A 19444-nucleotide genomic window follows, 5' to 3' on the forward strand; every position below is an offset into this window, starting at 1 on the left:
CTTTGGGCAATGTGATCTAGTGGGTGGCATCTGCCCATGGCAGGGGGGTTGGAACGAGATGGTCTTTGAGGTCCCTTCCAACCCAAACCATTCTATGATATGATATGATAATAGTGAGAGGTTTGTTGTTGTTGTTGTTTGTTTGTTGTGTTTTGTTTTCCCCATATCTATGTATTTTATCTTTACCAGATATGATTACTTCACAACAATTACTATGCCACAAAGAGGGGAGTTCCTACAAGTGCACAAAAAGATGCTGGGTACTTGTCATTCCAGCCAGACAAAAGGTAATGCTAGAAAGAACTCATGACTGCTTTGTTTAGGTGTGGGTACTTGGAAAACTCAGTCAAGGTGTAATCTGTACATACAAAAATAATAGGAATATTTATTGGTTATTGAACATTATATCTTGATGTATATATGTGTCAAAACCTGAGTCTTAGTTGATGTGACAGGAGCTGTGACCACCTCTGACCTCAGACACAAATTAAAGCACGTTGAGTACAACTGCACTGGCAGAACATGATCTCTCGGAGCAGGTTTTGTACAGTATTTTCCTAAAAATACAGAATACAGTCCATGTATTTATTTGTATGCTTAGATAAATGCATCTATGCGTACACACATAAACAGAGAATCCAAGTTCTGAGTTTCAAGCAAACGTTTAGAAGCACTGCATTTTTCTCCTGCAGCCAGGAAAAGGGAGAGAGAGAACATCCTGTGAGCACTCAGACTGGGAAGCAGCAGAACTCTACAAAAAAGGAGATGATTTAGCAACCCTGGGAAGACAGACTGCCTGTTTGTGGGAAAATGAATGTTCTGACATTCCCTTGTTTTATTTTTCACATGTATTTGGGTGTGGCTGTTACTACTTGCTGGAACACGAATGTTTTGTCATCTCCTTGTTTTGTTGTGTTCTTTTATTCTGCTAACAATTATTTTTGGGTGGCTATTAGAATCGAACCACTAGGTGAAGTTGCATGGGGTGAGTATATAAAAGCCTGCTTTTGTTGCATTCTTCTGATCTCCACAGACTCCTTGTTAAATGGGTAAAGATTAGCAGGTTTAGTAAGTCCACAAAGCAGGGATGGATGTAAGCAATGGCCTTTAAGTATTTAATTAAGAGATCCATTAAATAAATGAGAGGTATTTCATTTAAATAATAATAAATTAACATTGATTATTTAAATATTAATTTATTTTGAATATTTATTAATTTATTTAAATATCATTATATTTAATATAATATTCGTTTAAATTAGTAAATGAGCTGCTATTTCATTTGCAGCCCTAGAAATGCCTCAGGATGTCACAAAATTATGAAGAAGGTACCTGGATAGGACTGACCTCCAGAGGAAAGCCAACGTCCCATTAGTGCAGTAGGGTGAGAGCTCTATAGTAGACTGCTTAACTAAAATGTCACTTCAGAGGGACCCTGATATTGAAAGATAACTAGGAGGCAGTAAAATCACAGAATGGGAAAAGCACTGAGTGCTAGCAGCAGCCAGAGCCCACTGTTTGTTACTACATTAGTAAAGAAGCTGTGTGCTTAGGAGGAAATAACAAAAAAAAAAGCTGGAAATGTCCCAAACGGTTGACCCCATGCTAACAAAGTGATGCTAGGCAAAAGTGGCATTGCTGAAGGCAGGCAATTTTGGGCTTATTTCTGAAAGAACAAGCCCCTGACAGAGGACACCCACCCAACACATCTGCCCAGCAGGGGCAGGCCCAGGGCTGAGGGGCAGCCTCCAGATCCAGGAGGAGGTGCCCAGGAACCCCAAAAAGCTGCATCCCCTTCATCAAAGGAGAACGGCCTATGGGCCGCAGTCTTACAGACACTGCCAGTTCCTTCCCTCGTTGGAGGATTCATGAGTTTAATGGTCCCTAAGACGACGTGTAGTCTCAGGAAAGGCAGCCAGCATAGCTCCGGTTTAGCACGCTTTAGCCAGCTGCAGCTAAAGGGGAAAAACAGTGACAGACAAAACAAAACAAAACCATGTCAAACACGCTTTTTGCTTGTTTCTTGACAGTACAGCTGCAGCAGTATCGAGAACCACTCTTTGTCCTCTACAAAAGGAGAAGAAACGAGAAAGGTAGCAGAAAGAAGAGGCCAAGAGTCACCGCAGGAGAAGCCAGGTCACAGCCAGCGCCGGCAGCCCTAGGGAGCAGCGCCTGCTATTGGCTTTGCAGGGCACTTCTTCGATGACGCTGGGCAAGTTAAGCTGTGTGCTATAAATTCCTTCTCTGGGAAATGGAGCAAAACTATTTTTAGTACTTCTAGGAGTCTAAAACAGAGCTAGACACGATTAACATACACTTACGGAGATTACCGAGAGTTAAGAGTAGAGGTCAAAACCCCATGGTCTCTTCGTTTAGCCTAGAGTGAATACATTTTTGAGGTGAAGGATGGGGGAAAAATGGGGAGTGTTTTGTTTGTCTGAAATATTTTGGGACTTAGAAAACACAAACATTTAAACAATGCTTTGAAGAGATTACAGCCACTGCCCAAAGTTTTGTTCTTCCAAAAAAGTCCTTTGTTCAAGGAGACTCCTGCAAAAATGTGTCTTCTGAGAACAGGGCACTTTTGAAAATATACTATTTTGTAATAATTCTTATGCTTCGTCTTTTTTTGAACAAAGCAGATTTACAGTAAAAAGCAGACCTCTAGTTTGTACTGTTGCTCATGACACTGTCCTTTTGTGGGACAAGAAACAGTCCAGGTTTATTTTTTAACATCACTCTTATAGAAAGGGTGATTTTCAGCTTTATTTCTTTGGATCCTGGGGTGCCTGCAGACTTGAGTAAGCAATAGTTTCAATTTCAGATATGTAGACCCCTGCAGCTTTTCCAGAGTGAGGAGGTGCTCTAAGGTGTGCAAGAAAGCTTCTACTTTTCCTTATTTAACTTGTGGATATCTGTAATCTTTTCTGCCTCTTCAAAAAAGGTGACCAAATGGACTTGACTTTGAAGGGAAAAGGTGTATTAAGAATAGGAAGAGCAAGTTTGTTTGTTTGTTTTGTTTTTAATTGCGCACTGTAGGAAAATGCAGCATATTGCAAAGGCCCTGATTTTTGTGGCACTGTGAATGCTGACTGACGTGACCCATAGTAGATTTTAAAATGCAAATGAGCACCACACAGCACGAGCTTTTTCCAATCCAGACAGACCAGAGCAATTTCTTTGCACCAACACTAAGAACTTTATAACTATGCAAATCAGCACCAACAGTTGGATTGATATTTTAATAATTACACACTTTTTACATTATGAAAATAAATCATAAATAGTGTAAAAATAATTCTGAAGATCAACTTCTCACAAGCAAGAAACAAACAAACAAAAAAGAAAAAACATGAAGTACAAAACCGAAAGAAAACAAAACAGTATTCAACTGAAAAACAAGGAGAAATTTTAATAAAAACAAAAAAAAAAAGCATGCTGTTTGATCAGGTTCAATTAAGTCAGGACCAGAGGCCACAAAAAAGTGGTAATTAATAACAAATTAAAATGGGTGATTAAAACCTCGCAATTCTTTACACTATTCATGAAAAGAGGTCTCGTGACATATTTACAGTGCTAAAACACTCAGAATATTTCTAGGATTGATAATATGATACTGACCCATATGTTTTTTCCCCCAAAGCAGTGTAATCCTTGCCAAATTACTTTTCTTTATACTTTTATCTCCTCTACTGCAATTATGAGACCACTTGCAATACAAAAATAACTGCACATATAGATGAACTTAAAAAAGTAAAAAATACAAATAAAAATATATAATATTTTCCAAAGGAAAAAGTCAGATACATACATCTTAGTAACATTTTTAAAGTTGTGTGATATTTTCCCAAACATGTACAATAATATAAGAATATCCACATGTATGTTAACAATATGTAAAACATTCTTCCACCAACCCAACTCTTCATAATACTTCAGAGAAGTGTGCAAGTACCAATGGTATCTGGGAAATTCATACAATTTCTTTTTTAAATAGAAACAAGTAAAACACTAACGGTCCCAGGTTAAGTTAAGGCCCCCTGTTTTCCAAAGAAAATTAAATTTCCAAGCAGCATTGATAATTGGATGCATTTTAAAAATATAATGAAACAAAAACAACCCTCCAACTCCTCCCCTCCTTTTTTTTTTCTTTTTCTTTTATTTTCTCCTTCTTTGTTTTTAAATACAAACTCCACTTGTTTTGTGGAGTATCTTTTAAAAAATCTATCAGAAATGATGGTGGCAGGCACTTGTTTCTAACATCATTTAATGAATCCAACCACCATGTAAAATACTGCAATAACAGAGGGTGCAAGAAAATTTTCATTTGTACATTGCAGCAACATTCAGATCCACAAAAGCAAGTTGCAGAAAGGAGAAAAAAAAACAACTAACAAAACAACAACAAAACCCAAAAACCACAGGTGTTAGTCTTCATTCTGGTCACTGAAATTGAATATTATTCTGCAATGGCTAAAAATCAGACTCTTTTTTGACCGCTGTTGTTGCTGATATTGGTATTGTGTGTGACTTTAGTGTGAAAATTTAGGTCTCTCTTTAGGTAAAATACAGAGAATTAAAAATTAAATTTAAGGTGGTCAAGTAGCAGCGATCAGGAAATTTGAAAGGAAAGGCCAACTTCTGCATGTTTTCCAACATTTTTATCACATTCGAGAGACTGGGAGCATCGCTGCAGCTTTTACTCACTGTAGTGAGTGTTTTTGCCTGATTTAGGCAGCCAGTGATGTTTAGAAACACCGCTGCTGAAGCCAATAATATTCCCCTTGTTACTAAACAATACCCAGGTCCTTCTCACACGGACCCAAGGACTGCTCGCCTCATTTGGGGTTGTGTCGTCTCTTCCAATGGCGTAACTGAGTAACTAATACCCACGTGCATCCTTCCACAACTGTAATGCTTAATGGATCCAATGCTAACTACATGAATAATCCCTTTTTAAACTGTATGCTTTACGTGCGCGCAGGTATACTGATTGGGTTATTTTGAAACTTGTTCATAATACTTAAACGGTAGACAAAAAGAATATATAAACAGCTGGATGAAGAGCATCATTCTGCCTTAGTACACTACCAGAACATGACATCAAAATCAGCAATAAATAAAAATATAAATCAAAAAATACATTGTATAATTGTTCCATGAATTAACATTTCATGCTTTACCTCAGGGGAAATAAAAAAGGTGTCCAAAACATCCTGAAAAAGAAGGATTCCCCACACTAACCTATGAATATGAAGACAAGGACCACGTATGTCAGACATATTCCATACAGTGCTTAAAAGACTTACTGCTTCTGTAGCAGGACTTCTGCACAATGTGGCTATAACACACTCGAGTAACAGATGCTTACAAAACTTTTTATGAAACAAATACTGAAAACTCTCAAATAAAAAGAATTAATCATACCTGAAAAGGTCAGGGATATAGAAACGGTGTAGACGAACACCAGTACACATTTCTATAACTGAAAAGACTGGTAGGGGAACTACTGTTCCTGTCACAAACTAAGCAAAGAAAATCATTATCTGTTTGGAGGAATGCTACTAAAAGATATAAGAACACACAGGTGGTTCAAACTGTAGCTTTGCCATCAAAAGAAAAAATGATATACTAGCACCAAAAGCAGTTGCTTTTTAAACAAAATAAACATGATGGAAGTCTTCATAGGGTGCTTTCTCTTGAGGAAATATTAAACACAACATATTTTTTTTTCTTGTACTGAATATACAACTTTTCTAGATACCATTAGGCTTCATTTCAAGTAAATCTTTAAATGCAAATATTTTATGCAAATATTAGTGTTAAATCTATGTAGTTTTACCTTTCAAATTAAATCATCTGCTGTTCACCATGGCCTTTTAAATGGAATGAGTCTTCCGTGAAAGTGAACAATGAAAGGTTTAGGAAAAGTTAAATTAGATTATTATGAAAAAAAATAAAAAAGAAAAAAACTCCAAAACAAACAAACAAACAAACAAAACAGTATTCCTACCTGGCAGGAGTTAAAGAAAGAAATTATTTTGCAGGACAGAAAAGAAAGTGAATAAAGGTGCTAAACTGTTTCTTCAGTGGGGTCTCACTGTAAGAGATTTCAGTGAAAATTGATTTTTGAGTAATGTTTAACAGTAGTGTCTATGAAACTTAGTTCCTGAATGAAGAAACGATGAACCAAGGTTCTTCTAGCTTTATTGAGGCATATAGAAATGGATGCTGTCAGGACAGTTTAAAAATATAGATAAAAAATTAAAGAAATGTCAAAGTGCTAATGAGAGCATGCCTTTAATAGCTCTTTATGTTGTCGCTGTTCGCTAAAACGAGTAGTGTTTGCGGACACACTCAATATGGCATCTCCAAATGATGTCTAGTCAAATAACAAACATCCCAGTGCGTTTTACATTTGAACACTCTGAAGGACATTAAAAAAAAAATCTAACCTTACTGTATAATTGCCAGTATGTGATATTTTATAAAAACAAGCGACCACTAGTCTTCACATCTCCAACATACCCAGCTAAACTGCGCCAAGTCAGGGCGTAGGCATGAGGAACTGCTTTCTATGAGGAGGGCAGCTGGCTCCTCAGCATGTTGTTTTTTTGAGATGGAGCTTCTTAAACAAGCAGAAGCAAACTGGCAAGTCAGAGGGCTTATGTGATGCTCCTCTTGTCCCCTTTCTGGAAAGTCCTTCAGTCACATTAGTGCTGTAGCACTCTAACTATTAACACAAGTCTATGCCACGCAAAGGCCTTTATTATTGTAAGTGTAATTATTCAAGTAGGTTGATAATTGCATTTCTGAAAATTCAAGCAAAGAAAAGTATTTTTCTTCATGCTTGTGAACATTTCTCTACATCTTATTGTTGGAAGGATGGAATTGAGTGATAAATATGTATATCGTGTATATTTAAATACATATGGTTGGAATTTTGTTTTTGTTAGTACGGTACTATTAGATGGAGTCCACTAAAACAAATTTTAGTTTTGAAAATCTGTGGAAGATTCCCCCCCATGTAAAGCTGTTTCTGTCTCTTATACACCAAAATGGCACTAAAGATTTAGCAAAGTGAAAGACAGTATTATAGTGGTATATATTTATCTGATATCACAAAGCAATATGAAAAGTGCAACCACAACAGGTCCCCATCTTCACATGAAATGACTGAAGAAGGAAAAATGTGCATTCCAAGAAGGGCACAATACCCACACATGGATGGAGACAGGCTGCCTTTGTCAACTTTAGTTTTGGTCTACATATGAAAGACAACTCTCAGAAAAGTAAAAAAGCTTATGATCATTCTGCTACATACTAGGAACCGAAGCGATATAAAAAGAATTTCCATCTGCCAAACATGGCACCATCTCTGAAACTAGTCTCTCCAACTAACAACAGTGCACCATATGAAGACTCAAAACTGGAAAAAAATACCTTGTGGCAAAAACTACAAATGTGCATGTATTTAGTATCTCTAGTAATAAAAAGATGGAGAAGAAAAGCTTTGCCAATGTTTCTGTAGAAACCTAGTCAACAGAAATGGAGAAATAACCACACCTGTAACAGTGTAGTGTGATGACAAGTGGGCAGTGGTAATCGCACAGACTTATTTCTCTCCAATCTTTGATGGGTAATAATGTCCACTAAGGTCATCGCAACAGCAGAAAAAGAACAAGGTAAGTCAGCCTGTGAAACATAAAAATAAACTCTTTTTTCTTAGATTTAAAGGCTTCAAAGACTGTAAAAGAAAAACTGTTAATACTGAAACAAGATGAAAATGTGACTTGAAGCATTTTCTTCAATGCCATGACCACAAATGTTGAATAGATTATCAAAATGTATCCTTTATGTCAACTGTTACAGGAAAGTGAACCAAAGCTAATCATAGCTTCCAAAATTCTGCAGGGAAGTTCAGCTAGCTTTGTGTAATATAAATTGAATCACCTGCAAACCACACCATGGTACATACGGATCTGGTCAGTTCCATTATCCTCCAAAGGAGGATGTTCTGATTCATCCATGTCTCAAGGATGCTTTTTCCTTCAGCAGTCCCAAAATACAATACGCAGAGCACATACTGCGCCAATCTTTGAGTAAGGTTGAGAAGCTTCTGGTCTCAGGCGGTGTCTGCCATCAAATGATCCCCACAGCATCTCTGTAACCTTTTCAAACAACCCACAGAGAAGTCTGGTTTCTTCTCCAAACTTCTTTCCTTCTTGATTAAGCACCCGTCAGGGCCTATCGCCAATGTCTTCATGACCGCGAGCAGTGCAAGGCAAACCGATGCTGCTTAACAGGCGGGACCCTCTTTGATCAAACGGGCTAGGTGACCCGCAAGACTGGAAGCCATCCACCTGCAGCTGGAACTGTGTTCCCCAAAAATTCAAGGCCTCTTTCTATCCTCCTCTGCTTTATCTCTTTTTAGCAATAAGCCATGGTGTGACTCCCTTGAGATGACAAAAGGAAACAATTCAGAAGCTGGAATCAAAGGTCACCGTGAGCAGCCATTTAGCATGTGACGTGATCACACAACAAGCAGGTTTGGCACACAAACTCATGCTTTTAGTCTGTACAAGCAGATGCAGTGGCATGGTTCAGTGAAGTGTGTAAGATGGACATGAAAGCCAAGTCAGTAAACTCCAATGGCAGCTGGTACAGTACATTTCATAGCATTTAGCTCTTATTTGGTCACAATTTCTTGTAAACTAGTTCATGGCACTCATTGTCCATGCAGGTCCACAAGCCAAAATGTAAGAATTTACAGAAATAATCAGATTTCTATTATTGATCACTGTATAGGTATCTCTAGAGAGAGAATCTTTGCAGGTTTATCCTGCAGTTTTATACCATCTAACTGCAGATGTAAGTGAAAAAAGATGTACACATGGACTATAGCAAACAGGTAGAAGCAGCTACATGTAAACATCTCTCAGACTTGTAAAATCAAATGTTCAGTTTTCAACTATAAATACAAAAAGTGGAGCACTATATACACAACTTCATGCTTGTAAGGTTAGATTCATCACTGCAGAGACAAAAAGAGATACAGATTGATCAGGTTAGTAAATCGGTATTTCAGACTTCTATTCCAAATACATAGATATGGCGCAATTGCAAATACACATCATTTATTTCCTTAGCACCAGCTACTCTTCAGAGATAAATGCATCCAGGATTTCACTTACACTTTATTTTTTTCCTGTGTATTATATACCCAGTATTACCCCACCTACAGCTTTACTCTGAACACTATGCTTTTAAGTCTAGCACTGCCCAGGTTAAATCTTCATTAAAATAACGATACCACTGACATTAACGTTAGTATAAAGGTAATATTATTAATTATATAACTAATATTAGTATAAAACACAACAATCAGGAGAACGTGGTGAATAGAAAGGTAAGGCAGAAATAGGCACGATACACCATTTTTTGATATATCCCAGGAAAGTAGCACCATAATAGATCAGTATCAGTACTTGGTAAAAATATCCTTTCCACAAGATTTTAAGAGTGGGAAGCAGTGACCATGTGCAGAAACTGAAGGATGTGTGTCTCTTCGTATAGAAGAGTCAAGTTTTGGACTTCCTAGAAATCTAATACCAGCTGTTTCTAAAATACTGCCTCAATTAGTTATTACTTCTACATACATTGCAATCTCATCACACCAACTACTGTCATGGAAAGATCTTATTTTGCATTGCTGCATACATCAAGATGTCTAAAAGGCTCTAACGTGTTGTTCAGGATGACTGTGACAGGGTTTTCTGTGTGCCAAGGGCGTACTGCCCCTGGGAAGAAAAGCTCTGCCCATCCTACCTTTTGCCAACAGCCAGGCATGGGTAATCCATCAGGACCCTGTTTCAAAGGGAGGAGAAAAATAAAAAGAGCATAGTTAGATCTGATAGCATAGCCTTCCATCTGTATCTGTTTAGAACAGCTGAAGCAGCTTTGCCTTTTTATCTCATAGGTAGCTACCAGTTCCTAACTTAATCTCTCTTGTTCTCAAGGTGAACTGCAAGTACATACACACCTCTCTGCTATAAAGATGTATTTTCCTAAATCATTACAACTGTATATCTAATCGCATCTTAATCACTTTCCCATTGCTGTTAGAGCTTAGGCTACATTATTATTTTTTTTTTAACATAATCTGTCATTCACAACAATCTGTAGCTGAATGTACAAGATCAATAAGCAAAAAAAAAAAAATTATCACTTTTATCTGGAGGGTATTGCATTTTATGGGCCCCTAGCACAAAGTTAATCCAGTGATAAGATAGCAAGACTCAAATTCAGTGATGATCTTTTCTGTTCTCTTTCATTCTCGGCTTTTGAATGAAGCAGCAAAGTCTTAATACCCTGAACACAGTTCTGAGTGACAGAGCAGAAGAGAACAGTGCTGGGAACAGGGCAGTCCATCAGCGTTATGCCATTGCTTGGACAGTATGCCCATCTAATTCCTTCTTATGCTATTGTCATGCCATTTATTTTCTGTCACCACCCTATGTTCACACATTACTATACACACAGAGATCAGATCCAGCTTTTGACCTTGGTTAAGCAGGTATTCATGGAACTAATTCCAAGTCACATAGCTATAATGGGCCTACCCATCAAAGAGTTACATACTCAGCACATACCATGGCACTAGACTACACGTAGTCAGCAAAAAAGTTCAGGTCTTGACTTTTTTTTTCTTTTCTTTTTTTAAGACTAAAGAATAGTAATGCTTCTTACATGGATTTACATGTGAAGACAGTTATTAATGAGCATTTTTGTATATGCTTGTATGTAATCTGATGGGAATGGCCTACTGCCTAAAGCAAGAACCCATGCTTGTTTGCTTAGCAGCTTATTCTGGTATTTACGTAGGAATGAAATAACTTTCATTCATCAACAATGCTAGCGAACCTCCAGATATAAATGATAACAAAGAGACAGAAATATTTTTAAATTACAAAAGCATGCTTGATTATCCCCAACAAAATATATGAGATATGGTTACCATTAAGTGGAAGCAAACAAAATGGGCTATGGACTAATCTTAATGGACTACGTATTTAAGATTAAAATCCACTGTCTTTAAATTAGGAGTGCTATAAGTTGAAATAAATTCTACTTAATTTAACATTCATCTTAGAGAACCGTGCTTAACCAACAAACAATATCAGAACATGCAGATTTTACTGTGAACAATTAAAAAATCATCCTTACTTCTTTAGAAAATGTGTTTGTAGTACTGTTTTTTGTTGGTGGTGGTTGTTTGTTTTATTTTTAAATGGAAAAAATTTAAACTTACTTTGCCACTAAATCAGCGTTGCCAGATTGGTACAAGGGAGAGGGTCAACAAGTAGAATTTTAGTATAGGTGGGAACTTGAATTCATGCTAACATAGAGTGGGGAGTGTTCTGTGTATTCCAGGAAGGTAAGTTCCAAGGGTGAGACCATTAAATTGAAGGCGTTAAAGACAGTGAGGGTTTGGGCTGCAGACTGTTATCTTCTTACAAACTTCAGGTAAGCTTTTCATTTCCAAATCTTTTTGAATACTGTTTGATGAACAGACCAGACACCAAAGTTTTTGTTTGTGTAGGGTCTGTGAGAGCAGGCTCCAGCTTTGCTTACTGGAAACCTATGAGTTGATTTTCAGAAACAATATTTATCTCATTCTTTACATGAATCTCATTTACATGATTTTGGCCAAATCCTGAAAACATGCACCCATGACTTTTTGGATTTGAAAGGAAGTCCAGGGTGCAGAGTAGCTCTGGGATGTGCTAGGGTGAAAAAGTGAGCCAGTGCAGACAGAAGTCATCAGACTTGATTAGAAGTGGTGATTGTGCTGGGGTTCTATACAAAGACTTGGGTTCAGGGTAAGTAAGGCAATAGGCATTTTGGGAGGAAAATAACAAACAAACGGTTCTCAGGGAAAATGTAGGAAGGACACGAACTTATAAATTGCCATGTAATGTGGGAGCAAACTGCTGAGAGTTAGGTTTGAAGTGTCAACAAAAATGTGTGTTCTTTCATTACAGTTATGATCACTGAAGCAGCTGGTTTATTCATGCACATGCATGTGTTACGTGAATAATGTAAAGTCAGCCCAGAAAAAAACATTACTTTACATTGAGAATGGCTGACTACAAACAAAGGAACCACATGCAGGGTTGGTAGGAAAGAGAAATACTGTACCAATTGGCAAGGGGCATCCAGCCCATCCAGGCCAGGCTGGCCTGGCTCCCCTTTTTCCCCCTTAATTCCACGGAATCCCTGTTTGTAAAGATTAACTTGCAATGTTACTGTCAAGGAAATGCCTTCGGTATTGACTTAGCTGGAGTGAACAATTAACAATAACGAGGCAAGAGGAGCAAGCTTACAGCAGTGGTGTGGTTTCAATCTGTGCGAGAACTAACTCTGGCACACACTGAATTTGGTTCTCTTTCAATGGTTGGCAGAAAATAATGAAAGAAACAACCAAATCTTCTTCTAAAGTCTTGAGTCTTTAAGTGCTTTAAACTAAATTAGGAGGCAGAAATACCAACTCTGCTTCATAATTTCCAGATCTTGAGATAAGGCTGCATTAACAAAGGGCAACAAGTGACACACTAGCTGGTGCTCGTTCCTCTCCCCTCATTTCTTATTCCGTCGGTCTACAGCAGGACAATTGACCGTCCAATACACAAGTGAAACGTACCAATGGGCAAGGTGCATCTAATCCAGGAGCACCCTGTTCTCCTTTCTCCCCTTTAGGCCCCTTTTTGCCTTTCTTTCCCTTTTCCCCCTGTGGATACAATGGTTTGGATAAAACACGTTTTATTCTTTTGGAAAAAAAATCAAGAAAGATTGGTTTAAAAGTTTGGATTTTTTTTTTTTTTTTAAGCCAATGGAGAGCTGAAAGGACACTTACCACTGTGTTCTGGTTTGGATGGTGCATTATGTGGAAAAATAAATTATATGATCACAAGCAAGAACTGCAATCAGTTGGTATTAGTTTGTGTTGGTATCTTATATCAGTATCATGAATGTTTTGAATCCTACAACAGGGCTTGAAATCACTGATTTCTTGAGATAGAGGCAAATCTGCAAATCCCTCCAATCCATAGTCCAAAATTAGAGGTCTCCTATTTGCTGTAGGTGACAGCTCTGAAGTGCACATGCACGCCAAGCTGGGTTTGGCAGCTTCCTCAGAAGATCTGTCACTAGTCAGAAGCAACTTTGCAAGAGCAGAGTACATCGGCATCGTTTCTCTGAAAAAGACTTGGGGGATGGATGCTTTGCAGGGGTGGACGGTCTCTGGCAAAATTCTGTCAGGCTCTATGGTGTTGCATCAAGGGTGCATTTGGCCCAGCACATTCTTTGCTGAGTTGACCTTCTGCAGTCTGGTAAGAGTTTGGGACAAAAAATCCACTAAAACCTGGCTGACATCACTGAGGGTGCAATTGTACCACTCCAAATAAAATGGGACCCTTCACTTCAAACCCTGTTACAGGAATCAAAACATCCAAACTGCTTGATGGAGAGGTGCTATGGCACTTTCAATGAGTTCATAATATCTTGATACCATAAACCTGTCAAAAATGATAATTACTTTTGTTTCTTTAAATATCCTAATCTTTACACAATCTTTATTTAATGGTTGCATTTAAATGTTCTCTCTACAGCAGACGTTTCGTCTACTTATTTTACCGTACTCAGTCCCTTGTGTTTGAAATGAGTTTTCTTTTTAAATGTAAAACTTCTATTGTTTTAATTACTAATGGAAATTAGTCAAATCCCCTCAAAAAAGGTACCTGCAAAGATAACCCCACCTTCAAGCAGTATAAGATGTTTGGAGAGTTCATTTTCTAATTGATTTCACACCAGTTGGTCACAATGGTAAATGAGTTTCAGGCTTGCTCTCAATTTCACAAAAATCAAAAAAAGGTTCCATTAAAAAAAAAAAAAACAAATTGGGCTAGGACTGTAAAAAATAGGATAGGAAGGATGAGTAAATCAGGAATATCACAAAGAAATGGGGAAAAATAGTCATAGGAAAATTAGTATGACATTGGAGAACCAGCAAGCGAGGTTGTGGCTACTGGGAGGATTTAATTTGTGAGGAAAAGGGTAAAAAAGACAGAGGAATTGTGAGGGATGAAGGTAAAAGGAGAAGGAAGGAATGCTCCTTTGGAAAGGCAGACGGGTTTCGGTGAAGCATAGCAAACAGATGTTTAACTAGTTCCACACCAGCACAAAAAGACATAATTCATTAACAGAGAAAACAACTTTTTATACAAACAATAATAATAATAAAAAGCTATATTATATTTAAATAGGACATAATAAAATCACATTATTCATTCTACATCATAGCATACTTGCACATTCAAATGAAAAAAAATATATTCCATGAACAAAGCATACTACACTCATAATGCGATAGGAACAAAGTTCCTAGTCTATCTTTTCTGTGTGCCAAAAAGTTGCAGGATGGTATTTAGGAAAAAAAGCAACCCAAACATTAACATACTGTACCAAACTAGAAAACTGATGTAAAAAAAATAAAATAAAAAAGTCACAAGTCAGGAACTGTAAGTTGGATAAGCTTTCATCTTAAACCTACAAGCACGACAGTATAGCACAGAAGCCCAACAGTTTCAGGGTCAAATCTCATGTTATTTGTGCTCGATGTAACACAAACATGTTTACCATGAGTAGAGGTTGGCACGTAGCATGGACATAGTCCAAAAATGACTGTAAGAACAGACAGTACAGTTTGATTTCTGACTCTCTTTTACATCTTTAGGACCTGTATTTCTTTAACTTGCTGTGTTACAAGTCAGCAGGTGACTAGTTAAACTTCCAGTTTTACAGGGCAAATCTATGTTCCTATTTGAACCAACGCAGCAATCATCTGTATAGAGTGGTCTGAGACTGCTGAAGACTTTGCTAGTTTTTCCGTGGTCTGAGCTTTTCTCCAGTAATCTTCACTTCCTTACCGTGGACTCCACAGGAGATAGGAAGCATGAAGAATCATGCTGATGAAGAATCAAAAAAAATTTCCTTCTTGCCCTTCCTCAAAGATACAAAACCAGTTGTATAAATCCTTTTGTGCTGAATACTCCTGGACTATAATTTTATATGAGTAATTGCAGTTGGAACTTTTTTTTTTTTTTTTTTTTTTTTTTTTTTTTTTTTACAGCCAAGTTAAGCAGACATTATAATGCAAACACTGACTTGGTTTCACTGTAGAACTACCAACAGGCTAAAATAAAAACCAGTTTAGGATTCAGTCTCTGAAGTAACTATTTACTTGCTGCCTATCAAGGCATATCTGTTAAAAAGCAAGTGTTGCTGCCTCTCAACAGCTTGCTAGTAAAGACATGAATTTTTGTGATGCAACTTGAATTAAGTTACCTAACTAGAAATTTGCTAATCTCAACGTGTTTGAAGTCAGTGTAACAGCCAATATTGTAAGCAGTATTTAAAAAACAAGAAATCTTGAGCTAGATCCTCAGCATGTAAACTGAATCAGGTTTTATTACAACAATATAGTCATAGATAATTAGTAATTTATATAAGGAAAAACTGAAAAACTGAAAAAATATATCAGAGTGAAAGCTTTTATTACTTGCATTACTTTGGGTCTTTTGAGAGTCAGCCTTCCATTTGGAAAAGGAACTACTGATGCTAAGCTAAGGTGTTTCTAGTGAAATGTTTACTTGCCAGACAAAAGTATTCCTTCATTTCTGCCAAAAACATGTCAAAAGTGTGCAATGGAAGCTCTCTTTAAGAGGCTGCAGCTAAATCTTCCCTGTCTTTTCACTGAGAAAGACTTTTCTTTGCCTTCTAATTTTTTGAATGTTCTGACAATGTATAAGGAAGAGATTCACTTGTGACAGATAGACCCAAAGTCTTTGACAGCAAGCAACAGCTCACCATTCACTGTGGTTCCTTTGCCAGGTCAGCCACTGCCTTTACAAAATTCATAGAGCACAAGAAACAGTTGTTCTCCAAGACCAGTACCTTACAGCGATCTCTGAGCTCCAAGGAAGCAGTGTAATGGGGACAGAAGGGACGGACGCATTTCATAGTATCCTCGCTGATGCCTTTTTTAGGAACTGTTTTACCTGATGGTATTAAGAGGGGGAGAAGAACAGCCACAAGGACTTCTTTCCTCTGCTTCCTGTCTAAGATTCCTGGAGGGGATGTAGACTGAGTATAAATTGGTGTGTGTCAGCTAGGCAAAAATAGTTGTCTGACTAGGAAAATGACCTGCTGTATATATGGAATTTTAGATTAAGGGGCTTGGTATGAGTAAAAATTCCAAGTTTTAGCAACTGGAAGGAAGCTTAAGAAGGGGGCTCTGTGTTGATTAGAAATACCGGAGATTTGCTCACGAGCTTGCTCTGCATGTATTTAGTCCTAAATTGCACTTTACTGAACACATTTCCATGCCACTGTGGACTGCCAAAATGTCATTAGGCTGTTTCTGTTAATTTCACTGTCTGGTTGGTTTACCAGAAGAGTAGTGTAAGATTTAATTTCAATCCACAGGTATCACTGAGTACTTCTCTTAAATATAAGGAAGCCACTGCCAAAAATTAAACTTTCAAACATTCCCTGTCCCTAGCCATTTGGTATTGGATATGTAGTGTGTACAGACATAGTACGCTGGGGTCAGAAGTTACTGAAATACTGCCAAGGCTCAGACCTAGTGTCTTCTATAGTACTGAAATGACTCCTTTCAGTGAGGGCAGAATTAAAAATTTCAGGCTGATAAGGACTTTCAACCAGCACAGGAGCAATGGAAGAAAGTAAGCCTAAAAACAAACTGTGCTTTGGCACACGGTGATAGTTCTGTGCATAAATTTTCATGGTCATTCTAAGACAGGATTTTGTTTAGCATGTATCTGTGAGCTGCCTTTTGGCACACAGCAAAAACAAAGAGCAGGTTTAATGGGACGATTCATCGAATAAGGACAGCAGAACTGGCTATGCTAAGGAATCAAACAACAGTTAATAACATTGTGGTCACCTTTTCTCCCTTTTCTCCTATATCACCCTTTTCTCCTCGAGGACCAGGGAAACCCTATAAAAAAAAGGGACAAAGATAGGTTGACTTCTACTCACATGCAGGCTAAGCTTTCAGATACTCTTGGAAAATGTACAAAAAGGTGACTTCACTACATGCGTTGTATGTACATGTGATGTATGCATACCCATGCATGCATGAGAGCATGTGAAGCAAGTCATAGTGTTTGGCAGTCATCTTGCCAGTGACAGAAAGAAATTATATCACTCAAAATGGCAATAGTCCATGCTATGCAGCAAATGTAGCTTCTGGAAAAGACTCCTCCAAATTAGGGATTTTGGTGGAGGACAGGAGAGAAAGATTTTCAGCAAGTCTTGCACCCAAAGAAAGGGCCTACCTTTGAAATGCATCACTTGGAAGTTATGGAATTGTTCTCTTTAATTAGTGATAAATTTACTTAAATGTTAGTGACTCATTCCTCTGCTCCAAGTGAGCCACAGGTCTGACTGTGGAAGTGTTCTCTTACCAAGTGCAGTTTTCCAACCTACCAACTTCCAAAGGAGCAACTACTTGTATTACTGAGCACTATATCTGGTGGGACTGGTAGACAAGGGATGTACATTGCATGTTCTTTGCTCTCTTTGTCATAGGGAGAGAGCAAATGCAGCATTTAGTACACTCTCTGTAGATACTGCATGCACACTAAATGGAAACAAATGTGTTACACACAGCAAGCTGTTCCTTGAGAGAAGCTTACCTACCATCATGAGTGTATTGGTCATACATATTACTTACATCAAGGCCAGGCTCGCCATCTTTGCCCTGCCAAAGAACCATACAAACTACATTAGTGTCCCTAAGCTCTGATATTGAAAGGCCAACTTAACGCCCCACTTCTGCGTCCACTCTGTGCAGTGGTATCACACATTGCTAAGACTGCACACATAGCACTGCAACTAGTGAAGGACATGTCCATCAGTGTTTAACATTTCCAGGAACTGATAACTTGACTGTAAAATTTTGCTGCTGATTGTATGCAAGTTCCAGGAGTGGGCTAAAAATAGTTCCCAAGAAGAGGAAACAAATATATATATTTTTTGTTATATCTAATTTAACTCACAAAAATGACCCTCAAATAAACATGCACGGCAAGTTAGTCCAGCATTCCACATAGTCTGAATCTGTCTCTTAGTCACTGACTCCTGATCCAATTAAATGCATCCAATGAAATCACAAGCCTGTATTCAACTTAATTTTGGCTCAAACAGATTAGACTTGAGAAGGTATGGAAGCATTGCAAGTTTCTCTCAGAGGCTGGTTCTGTTGGCACAGCACACTGCTGCAGCTTTGCTTCTGTCAGCATACAGAATATGTACATATACACAGCTGGCCCCACCATCAGCAAAGGAAGCCCACTGATCTTACTGAGGTCATTCAGTCAAAGGAAGTTCTTACTCATACTTCAGGAGTGAAACGGTTTAAAGTATATGGTCTCCACACATGAACGATCCACCAGTGGACTTCTCAAAGTGCTTCTGAGCACAACACACAGAAATGAAAACAAACCTGATGTCTCTGAAGTGTCAAAAAAAATAATTAAAAAAAAATACAATGGCAAAGGAGTCTTGCAGAAAGGAAATCCAAAAAATTTATGGACACTAAGACAATCACATTTTTTCAGATTTCATCCCAAACTCCTGCCACTCTTGCACCCTGACAACCAAGACCACAAGCTGCAGATAGAGGAGCACTTAGAATTCTTTTTCCTTTCCCTTGCTGTTTTGTGGCTGGTCTGTTTCACTGCTTTTGCATAATGACATGTATGCCTGAGTAGGAATCAAAGTCTGCAATACAGGCCAGTGATCTTGCATTGTCAGGAATTATTATCTATGTTTGTCTTTTCCAACTAGTTGTATTGCTAGGTCAAAAGCAGTCATAAAACATACAGTTTAATCAAGAAGTGTTGAAAAGAGCAATGTGTACAAACTACATGCAACTTACAGGCAAACCATACGGTCCTCTGGGTCCAGGGTCACCTACTGTTCCCTTTTCACCCTAAGAAAAGATTACAGAACAACTAAACAAAAACACTGTCTAGGTTATACAGAAATGACTCTACAAAGTGCTTTCTTTGTCTTAAAGTTTATGCATTCCCAATTTTTCTGAGTTAAAAATATCCAGCAAATGATTCAGGGGGCAGGGAGGAGGCATATATTACTTCCTAAGAAAAATGACTTTCTGGGTACAAGATATTTGTTTTCAAATGAGTCAGTGACTGAAAATATTTTTCCAAATGATTTGCACTGATTTCAATATTAAGCCTGTAACAGCTGCAACACTCAACTCAGTAAAAATCCAATGAAAACTGGGAATAATACTGCATCAAGCTCCAGCACAGCAGTGAAGATTTGACACAGTGAT

At 37.9% G+C, this 19444-nt stretch overlaps 1 protein-coding gene and 1 long non-coding RNA gene across 15 annotated transcripts in view; one reads left to right on the plus strand and one right to left on the minus strand.

Annotated features, from left to right (window-relative positions):
• On the plus strand, nucleotides 1–3470 carry LOC137856503 (uncharacterized). Its single transcript, XR_011096530.1, has 2 exons — nucleotides 1–287; nucleotides 2031–3470. It is a non-coding gene; the product is annotated as an uncharacterized lncRNA (long non-coding RNA).
• COL25A1 (collagen type XXV alpha 1 chain) overlaps nucleotides 3387–19444 on the minus strand; it is a 304146-nt gene continuing 288088 nt past the window's right edge. For 6 of the 14 annotated variants that reach the window (XM_068681940.1, XM_068681944.1, XM_068681937.1 and 3 more), the window contains 6 exons: nucleotides 19025–19078; nucleotides 17819–17845; nucleotides 17027–17080; nucleotides 12704–12790; nucleotides 9829–9867; nucleotides 3387–8456 (listed from right to left, as the gene is read on the minus strand). In XM_068681940.1, coding sequence (XP_068538041.1) covers nucleotides 8421–8456; nucleotides 9829–9867; nucleotides 12704–12790; nucleotides 17027–17080; nucleotides 17819–17845; nucleotides 19025–19078 — 297 coding nt within the window. In that variant the 3' untranslated portion in view covers nucleotides 3387–8420. Of the gene's footprint in view, nucleotides 9035–9828; nucleotides 9868–12201; nucleotides 12280–12703; nucleotides 12791–17026; nucleotides 17081–17818; nucleotides 17846–19024; nucleotides 19079–19444 lie in introns of all 14 variants that reach the window. The other 8 variants (XM_068681947.1, XM_068681952.1, XM_068681946.1 and 5 more) reach the window with 6 other exon arrangements.

The sequence above is a fragment of the Anas acuta genome, chromosome 4 (genome assembly GCF_963932015.1).
Source record: "Anas acuta chromosome 4, bAnaAcu1.1, whole genome shotgun sequence".
NCBI classification, from domain to species: Eukaryota; Metazoa; Chordata; class Aves; order Anseriformes; family Anatidae; genus Anas; species Anas acuta.